Source organism: Colletotrichum gloeosporioides (assembly GCF_011800055.1).
Source record: "Colletotrichum gloeosporioides strain Lc1 chromosome Unknown consensus_113, whole genome shotgun sequence".
Lineage (NCBI taxonomy): Eukaryota > Fungi > Ascomycota > Sordariomycetes > Glomerellales > Glomerellaceae > Colletotrichum > Colletotrichum gloeosporioides.
In genome coordinates this window covers 105,504-116,068 of record NW_025544758.1, presented here as the reverse complement: position 1 = coordinate 116,068, position 10,565 = coordinate 105,504, and the positions used below count along the sequence as shown (strand labels likewise).

Here is a 10,565-nt window from a genome sequence, read left to right as displayed (position 1 = left end):
AATAAAAGTGAAACTAAAGAAGCTTATTATTTTTTTCCCCCTTCTTTAATATTAACTAATAATCTCTAAATACTTTTAAAAAGATATTATAATCTTTAGATATACTAATAATAGATAGTCCTTTCTTTATATAAATATTAGTAATAAACTAAAATTCCTATTATTTATTAAATAGCTAGGTAGTAGGCTTTTTAATAGATAACCTAATAAACTAGAAAACTTAATCTTATAGAGTTAGAAGCACTTAAGTAATATAGTTAAATAGAGGTATTACTATACTATCTATTTATCTCTTAGCTTAGCTTATAGTATTATAAATAAGAAGAAAATTTATAAATTAAATAGTAGTTTAAAAAGATAGGTACTTATATACTAAGTAATAATTCCCTAAGTCTAACTTAGATATTAAGAATAGTATATATAAGGCTAAGATCCTCTTTAGTTATTATAGCCCCTCTTTTTTTCTAAATAAGGATTTATAAGGACTTTTCTATAGATTTATTAATCTATTACTTTTAGTAATAGTTCTTAAAGTTTAATATTTAATTATAGTGAATAGGTTATATAATAGTTTAAGTTAGGGTAGTAGCTAGTATAAATTAGCTATACTAAAAAGAGCTATTATATCTAAAACCTAGCTAAGTAGACCTATCTAGAATGTTAATAGATTATACTAGTATATTATATAGGGTAGAAGGCCTATCTTAAGCCTTAGAGGACTGCTAAATATAAGCCTTAGAGGGCTGCTAGATATAGGGCTTAGGTAGTCTCTTATTATTAGTAGCTAGGTTAATAATTTTAATAGGAGTTAGTGATAATACCTAGCTACACTATAGGTAGTTATTAAAACTATAAGTAATAAGTTTATTTCTAATATTATAGTGAAGGTGATGTTTAGGGTGTTTTAGATATTATATTTTATATATATAGGGTACTATACTAGTAATATTAATATAATAATAGTAAGGGGGATAATATATTTAAAAGGAGAGGATTTAGTATTATTAAGGAGTAGAATAACTCTTAATTTAAGCTGAGATAAATAAAGATATATATATAGTTAGGTATATAATTAGGGTACCCCTTTTTAAATATTATTATATATTTATTATAAACCTCTTATACCTCTTAGTATAGTTTAAGATAGTATCTTAAGCTAATTTATTATAGTGTTAGTATATAAGAGAGATTAGTTAAGATATCAGGCTAGTCTCCCTTATATCTATTATTTTATCTAGTTAGGTATTCTACTATTTTAGAGCACTATAAGCCCCTCTTAGCGTTATAGTTTATATAGTAATAAAGTATAAGTTTACCTCTAAAGTTTAATAGATAGCTTTTTTTTTTTTAACTTAACTATAGCTTAACCTCTAAGTAATTACTTAAAATTACCTATAATTACTTATAATTATAAGTATTTATTTTAACGCTTACCTTATTTTAGTAAGGCTTAATAAGGTAATATAACCTTTCTATTAGTATAAAGTAAGCACTTTACGTTAGTTTCTTTAGGAACTGCCTAATAGTTGCTTATTACTATTACTAGTATACTTATTAGTACTTAATAAGCTAGGAGGAGGTAGCTACTTATTACTATTATAGGTGCTCTCCTACTATAAAGTATTAAGAGGAGGTATTATCCTTAAGCCTCTACCTCTTATAAGGCTACTAAGGTAACTTACTTATAGTATTTAATACATATAGGCTACTTAGAGGGGATTTATCTAGAGTTATAAGGTTAATAGGCTTAATATTTTTTAATAGTAAGATTAATAATAAAATATTTATTAAAGAGCTAAATATACTCCTAAAAGTAATTATATAGGTAATAGAATATACTTATAAAGCTCTTATAAGCTAGTAGTGTGTAAAGAGCTCTATAATATACTTTATAGTAGTATAAGTTAAAACTTTTATAATCCTAAATATATTTATACTAAGTAGTTTAGTAATTTAGTGATATTTCTACCTATACCTAAGAATGTTTAGCTATCCTCTTTGCTTATATAAATCCTACTTATAAATATAATAACTAATATAGTAAGCTAGAGGTATAGTAGTAGGAATAATATATCTATTTATTATTATTACTATTATTACTATTATTAGCACTCTCTCTATCTTAGTAAGCTTTAATAGTAGCTTACTTTATAACCTCTAGTAAGTACTTAACCTCTTAAAGCTTAGTATTAGATATAGTAGTGTAGTAATTATAGAGGGTTTAGTAGTTATTACCTTAGAGAGGGCTTATAGTTTAAGTTAGGGTGTTAAGGTGGTAGTAATAGGCTAGGCTTATAGTATTAATATTAAGCTAGCTTATACTTAGGGTAGCATTAGTACTATTAATATTAGGGGAGACCTATTAGCTATACTTCTTAAGGGTAATAGAAGCAGCTTACTTACCTTTACCTATTAAAGTTAGTATTTAAAGTATTAAACTACTAGTAGTTAAATATATAAAAAGAGCAATTATTACTTTAGCTATTATAGTAGTAGTTAGCATATATACTAGAAGTAATACTATCCTTATTATTAAGGGGTAGAATATATCTAACTTATATACCTTCACCCTTACTACATTTAATATAAGTGTTCTTAGCCTTATTACTACTAATCTAAATTATTATTATAATAGTATTATAGTAGCTTTTACCCTTCTTAAACTTATTATTTATCTTAATATTAATCTTAGTATTATACTAGATAGAAGTATTAGTAAGATTGCTTATAGTACCCTTAATAGGCTTCTAGAAGTCCTTAATAAGACCTTTCGTATAGATATACTTCTAGATAGCTATAATTCTTTTATTAGTATATAATATATAATAAATAAATAGAGAAGGATATACTCTTAAGAACCTTAGTCTAAGCTAAGGCTTAAGAAGAGGACGCTTTCACAAGCTTCTAGGTAGTAGTAATCTTCTACTAATAAGAAGGAGTAAACTTAGTAGCTTTATTATTATCTTACTTTTAGAAGAAGTGCTTCTTATATACCTACTTAATTATAGGCTTTTTAGTACTAAGACTAATAAAGTGAGAAGGCGTTTACTCTAAAGATCTAAGGATATTATTATAGTTATACTAGTTAGCTATCTTTTCTATTAAGGCTACTATTATTAATATAATATAGGATATATTCTGAGGAAGGATTAATAAGTCTTTTTTAGGTTTTAGAAGAAATAAGTAAGGTTAGTCTATTATAATAAATATAAAGTAGGGTAGTTTACTATAATAAATATAAAGTTAAATAGGGAGAAGGTAAATATTAAAGGGAAAGTGAAATAATATTAGATATAAATATAATAAGAGTATATATATACTAAAGAAGGTATAAGGATAATAAAGAAAGTAAAAGTATTATTAGATATTATAGTCTTTTTTAGGAAGAATAGAATAAAAAATACCTTTAAGATAATATCTTTTATTATATAAGATATATTAATATAATATATAAAAAGGTAAGCTATAATAAACTATTCTACTTAAATATTTTATATTTATTATATAAAGTAGTCTTTAATATTCTATAAATAGTATTAATAAGGTATTTATTTAGTTTTAATATTTAACTAAAGCTACTTATTAATTCTACTTATAACTTAATAGCTTTTAACTATTTTAGATACTTAACTATACTTAAAGTTATAATTAAGTAGCAGATATATATAAAAGATATACTTTTTTTTCCTCTTTTAAATAATACTATATATACTCTACTTATAGGAATATTAGAAATATTATAATAATTTCTAGTTATCTATATAAAGGCCTGTTTTCTACCTACTTACTATTATTTCCTTTCTCTTCCTATAAATATACTATTAAAGATAAAACTAATAGACTTAGAGTTTTTTCTCTATCTTTATAGTATTTAATACTATCTTTACTAATACTAGCTTTAGTAATATACTTTTTATAAGAATAAATAGACTAAGTAGTAGAGTAGTATTAGTAAACTATAACTAATAATACTAATATTCTAGAAGAAAGGCTATAGGTAGCTTTTCTATAGAGAGTATTCCTCTAAGTGTTAGAAACTATACTAACACTATATTTAAACTTAAAGGGTCTAAGCAGATAAACTACTTTATACTTCCTCTATTTAAGTTATAATATAATAGAGGATAATATAAATAGCTCTATTACTATTTAATATTATAATCTCTAATAAGTTACTATAAAGTTACCTTAAATAGTAGAGCTTACTAATACTAAATAGTAGTATAATAACTAATTTATAAAGTTAGCTAGTGTTTTATAGTAAGTTTAAACTATTTATACCTAATATATAAGCTTATTATTATTATTACTATTACTCTATATAAAACTCTACTTCTCCCTTTAATAAATACTCTTCCTCTAGTTTAATAGCTTTCTCTTCCTTTAAAGAGTAAATAATACTCTTTTATAAAACCTCTAAGTAATCTTTTTAGTATAGAATACTTTATAATACTAAGAGCGAGGATATTAAATTTATAAGGTGAAATTTTAATAAAGTTAATAGTATATTAATATATAATAACCTCTAAACAGCTAATATAGTTAGTATAGCCTTTTAGTATAGCCTTTTAGCGTAAAGTAGTTAGCTTAAAAAGTAAGCGCTTTTTTATTTACTTATCTTACTAAGAAACCTCTTTTTATAAGAGAAGAAGCTTATAAACTCTTTTCCTACTTAGCCTATTTATACTTATACTATTATTCCTACTTAAAGATAAAAATACTAGCGCTATAATTAAAGAGGCTAATCCTATTATTATTATCTTTATTATTACTATTATTAATAATTAGTTTTAGTATAGCTTTCTAGCATAAAGTAGCTAGCTTAAAAGGTAAGCACTTTTTTAGCTTTACTATATCTACTATTATAATATAGCTAGTTTTTAACCTCTACGCCTAAGTAACTATTATTAGGGATAAATAAGCAGGTAAGATTTCCCTATAACTATAATAATTTCTATAAGATTTCTTAGGTAGAATTTAAAACCTATTAAATAGATTTAATTAAAGACTTTTACTAAGGATATATATATTTAGTCTTAATTATTAATACTAATAGCTCTCTTTAGTATAACACTTAAGAATTAGATTAGGTTTTAGATAATTCTACCTAAATTAGTAAATATTATTATACTATAGGAATTTATAAATAAGATTATAGGCTTTTTTGAGAAGTATAATAAGGATTTAGTAGAAGCTATATTAGCCTTTTAATTAAATTTATAGTATAACTATAGCTCTCTTTATATAACCTAACTATATAATGCTCTCTAGCTAGTATAGAATAAACTAAGTAATTATATATAATTACTTATAATTATTATTATCCTTATCGTTCTTATTATCTTTATCGCTCTTATTATCCTTACTATCCTTATTATCCTTATTATCCTTATTATCCTTATTATCCTTATTATCCTTATTATTATTACTCTAAGTAGCTTAGATTGAGGTTAAGTAATTATATATAATTACTTAACTTCTTAAGGTATTAACTTATATTTATATTAAAGCTAGAGAGTATCCCTTTTAGATAAATATATCTAGAGAAACTTTTAAATAGAAAAATTACTTTATTCTATCTTATTTATAAACCTCTTTCTTAGATATCTCCTACTATAGATAACTTTTATAGTTAAATATTTAATTATTTTAATTACCTTAATTTACTCTTTCTAATAGTGAAATTACTAACTATANTAATTACTTATAAAGTTATAAAGAGTTAAAGTTTCTATATCTAAATAATTCCTTTAGTAGATACTTTATAGTTATTTATATTATTATAAAGTAATATTGAGGAAGTATATATAAAGAGTATATATAAAGTATCTCTAAAGATATAATACTACTTTAGAAGTAATACTTTATTTTAACTAAAGTAAAATAAAAGATTAATTAAAAAAGTAAAAAATTAATTTAATAGAATAAATCTATTAAATTAATCTTAAAGAATAAACTAGAAATTAATAAGATCTTAAATCTAACCTTATTATAATTAGTAGATAGAAGATAGGTAAGTCTAAGGATTTTTATAAAATAACTATAATTTAATAAATAATACTTAGTTTTTAGATATAAGCTAGTTAAGAGAGGATAGATAATATATATTTAGTTTTAATATATAAATTAGTATATTTAGTTTTTAGATATAAATTAGTACTTCTAATTAAGATATAATAAGTTAGAACTAAGGTAATTATTATAATATATTATATTATTTTTAGGGTTTAAATAATAACCCTCTAGAGTTACTAGCTCTAGAGACTTATTAGTTTTATTAGTAGAGGGTAATATTAATTAGACTAAATAGCTATCTAATTCTATTTTATAGGGAGTATTTATTAATAATTTATTATTAAAGTAAGTATATAAAAGGTATTAAGTATAATAAAGTATAAGATAGGATAAAAAAGTAGTATAAGAAGGTATAAGTAATAAAAATATATTAGGATAGAGCTATAAGCTTATAATTACTACTTTAGGATAGAAATAGCTTTAGGTATAATTATAATTATTTACCTATAATTATACGTAATTATAGGGTTAAAGTTAGGTTAACTTTAACTTATATTAATTAATTTAAATAAGGTATAGGGTTAAGTTAGCCTAACTTTCGTCCGCAGAACCCTAAAACCAGCGGTTAGTGGATCTACCCCAATGGTGCACCGTAGTGGCTGGGCAATTTTGACAGCGCCGTGCCGCAAACTTTCAGGGTCCAACATGAGAAGATATGCCCCAATAACGCCATGACGGTCAGCAAATGGCGCCCGATTGATAGCTGAGCCCACACCCACGTGCGCTTCGCATTGCGAAAGGTCCAATCAAGCACCGGAACCCCGGACAGTTCGTGATCGGTGCCTAGAGGGCGACGATAAGCCAGCCGGGGTCACAGTGGTCACGCGTAGGGCTAACGAAGGGTATCCCTGCTTCAGCTAGGCGGAGCTTGGCATAGCCCGGCCACTTTGGGGGAGGCAGCCCGCAGCTTTTGGGGAGGTTGGCGGGATGGTTTGATTGCGTCCATGCCGTTGGTGACTGGTTCGAGATTCGGCTTGGCTGCTGGAAATAAGACGAATTTCGTTGAGCAGGCCAACCCCATTATGGCATGATGCTCCTCACCATTCACGACTTTAATGATCCTTCGCGATGCATCGGCGCTTCATGGTCTCGAATCAACACCGAAGAGCATACAACCGTGACGTTTTGTGATCATAATGAATCGCTCTTGAAGGGAGTAATTGGGAACCGTGCGAGTCATCAAGCCGGAGACCGAGCCAAACTGGGACCAATGTCTGTTCACAACTCCGCTATCGCAAAGTAAGCTTAAATGCGCTCCGACAACTTACCCAAGTGGAGGTCGCGAAGAGGCTTGGTCAGTGATGGGGTCTGGTCACAACTGTGATCCACGTTTATTGCAACTCAAGATCCGGGGGAATGATCGAGATGAAACATGGCACGGATCTAATTGCAATACAGCGCCAAAATTAGGTGCTCCTTAGACTCAACGGATGGCAGAGAGCCCAGAGGCGGTGACTAGCTACATATGCAATGGCATTCATATGATGATTTGTAGAGAACCGCGATGTTCCAAAAGCCTTTGTTAAATCTTTTAAAGGAGTGTGCAAATTGGCCACGTCTACAGTTGACTCCGTGAAAATCCCTTCACGGATTGTATGACCCGAACCGATTTCCGCCAATGGGAATTACCGCCATTGGGGGGCAGGAAGAAATTTTGATGCTCAAACCACCGTCATGTCTGCGCGGTGGGATATATACGAAATTGCAAACGTCTCAAGGGACAGCTTTAGTCTGCGCGAAGAACGCCAACGGACCAAGCGGGCATGACGAAGCTGAAGTTGTCGCCAGAAGACTCGATGCGCGAGATGACCGGAGGGGCGATGGGAGATCCGGCATGGCTGTTGGCACTATCCGGGTCGTCATTGGCCAGAATCGACAGCGTCGCAATACCCTTTCCTGCAATCTTAATGTCCATTTGCTGCGGCTCAGCGGCGTAGTTGGCCAGCTTCACGATGTATGTCTCGCCGGCGCTTACAGCGCTCCAGAAGACCGGGTCAAATCCAGAGTCAGAAGTGACCTCGTGGGTCACATCGCCGGCGTTGTGTGCAAAGAGTTGTTGGACCCAGTAGCTGGACGTGTAAACGATGGCGTCAGGTGCCTGTTTGAACGGGATCAGGTTGGGCTTCACATGTTTCCAAAAGTTAGCTTCGGCTTGCCGTTTTATTCCCAATCAGGGAAGGACAAGAACTTACCGCCCACTGTTGGTGGTCCACAAGACTGAGCAAAGGCGCAAAAGCTACGCCGCGAATAAGGTCGCTGTTGCGTTCCAGTCCAAGCATGAAGACGGCCTCGGACACTGAACCCCTCATGTCCGAATACTGCACGCTCCAGCGACCCATCTCTGCGATGATGTACTTGTTCCTGCGAGAAACATTGTCCCACTGGGCAAAGTTGAGGATGTAGTTCTCAGGGATGTTGTACTCATGGTAATCGATCCACGCGTCTTCGGGGAAAGGGTCAGGCAGGCAGTTGAAGCCGGTGGCAGAGGCGATGAGCTGGAGATCCGGATACTTGGGATGAATGGCATTATAGAATGCGGCGAATCTCTCAGCATAGCTGCTACAGCCAAAGTCATCCTCGTTGCCAATTTCGACCCACTTGACGGGCCATGGCTGTTCTCGCCCGTTCTTGGCCCGAAGAGCTCCCATAGGTGTCGAGGAATCGCCAAGGACGTACTTTTTAACATAAGTGGTTAGATTAAGTGTAACAGCAGGCTTCATGTCTTGTAATACGTACTTCAAGCTCTTGGAGAACTTCATCAACGAAAGGTTTCAGAGTTTCACCAGTGATGTGGGTCCCGTCGAGAGAGTATCCAGAGTAGACGTCAAGGAATGGCTCAAGGCGCATGTCATCGCACCATTCAAAGTATTCATGAAGACCTGCGGTACATTAGCTCTTTCTGAGTTCAACTTCGTGCGGCAGAAGCCATGCATACCAAGGGCATCAGTGTTCGGGTATCCCCAGGCACCTGTGCTTTGTTAGCTTGACATCCTGTTTGGAAGAGATTCTGCTAATACCTTGGTGACCAGGACGCGAAGTTATGGCACCAATCGTCTCATTCCACTTCCAGCGGTTCTCGACATTCGGCCCTTCCCTAATTCTAGTTAGACATCGCAGGTTTCCCGCAAGCATCCGGGGCGCAGAGCGTACAGGTTATTGCCGCCAGGAAATCTAAGGAACGATCCACCTATGTTGTTCACCGCTTCGGCCAGTGATGGTTTGAGTCCGTTGTAGCTAGATCATTAACCTGAGCCGCAGTTCTGGTTGAGTACGAACAAGACATACCGATTATGGAAGGTGGTAGGATAGAGCTGCGGAAGCGCAAACCACATCGAAGAGCCGGCGACAAGGCCCGCATCAAAGGTCATCCTGTACTCTATATCCGTCAACGACGAGAAGGTAGTCGGCTCACGTTGGTGAAACTCGGTGAACTTGTCGGTGGTGGAGTCGACGTAGAAAGTAACGTTCGCGAAAACCTCCTTGGTGGAAACACTTTGCAAGATCCAGTTCATCTGGCCTTGATAGTTGCCACAAATGAAAATGTTGTGCGAGTGAGGACTGCCATCAACCGGAATGCCCCAGTAGCCCTCATTGGCGAACCCGACCTGACCTGTGGCGCCAGCTTCGACACTGACTTTGAGTGTGTTGGGGAGAACGTCAGAGAGGGGAACTGAAGAATCGACTTCCAGGGGGGTTCCCGCGATTGCCGAATAAGCTGCTAATCCAGGATTGTCGCCTTGGAAGCCGTTATTGCGGATGAGCTGGCCATGAATACCGCCATCGCCGGAGTAGTTGATGTCCTTGCAGGGCATGTCCATTAGTATTGCAATTTTCCAAGTCGCATCAGCCAGCATAGTACACACCTCGAACATGATTCCCCACATGGTAGAAGAAGTCTCATTGCCACGATTCTGCGATACCGTCAAACTGATGGCACCGCACTGGACTGCGAGCGAGGACATCAAAAGCCCTGCCAAGGCCTTCGAAGATGAGGACAAAACCATGATGTCGGCAAATAATCAGAAACGAATTCTTGATCAAAGTGAAATTCCCATTGTTTGTTGAAGTCTACAAACATATCTAGAATATTATAGGCATTTTATATGCTTCAATCCTAACCATCGCGGTATAAGTCCAGAGCCAATGACCGGCAAGCGTTTGTCGTTCGAACGGTAGCCGACGATATATCCCACCGGCCGTCTTTGAGGATACTGTTTATGAGGTGTGATTGACTCTGGTCGCATTCCTCGTCGTGGGACGGAGAATCTGGGGATTGGGCAGGTTGCCGTACGCTGTGCCACTCGGGTAACGCGCCAATGGCGTGACACACCGAGGTCATTTCCGCGACGCCGATGCTATCACCGAGATGTAGCGTTCTGCAAGACTGGGCGTACCTGAGCGCGTTGCATTTGGCGATCGCAATAAAACCATGAACTTGGGTCTTCCGGCACATTGATATCGCAGATCCTGTGTACATCGTTGGGACTAAA

General features: G+C 33.4%; 1 protein-coding gene across 1 annotated transcript; it reads right to left on the bottom strand.

The window, feature by feature from the left end:
- Positions 1-7,801: 7,801 nt before the first annotated feature.
- Positions 7,802-10,079, bottom strand: GCG54_00008572 (putative alpha-L-arabinofuranosidase A; the record flags this gene model as incomplete). The annotated part of the gene is made up of 8 exons (XM_045408534.1): positions 7,802-8,197; positions 8,268-8,750; positions 8,812-8,954; positions 9,011-9,043; positions 9,102-9,169; positions 9,226-9,309; positions 9,361-9,875; positions 9,939-10,079. 8 exons carry the CDS (start codon positions 10,077-10,079, stop codon positions 7,802-7,804), a joined length of 1,863 nt encoding a protein of 620 aa, XP_045256741.1.
- Between the last annotated feature and the right edge of the window lie 486 nt (positions 10,080-10,565).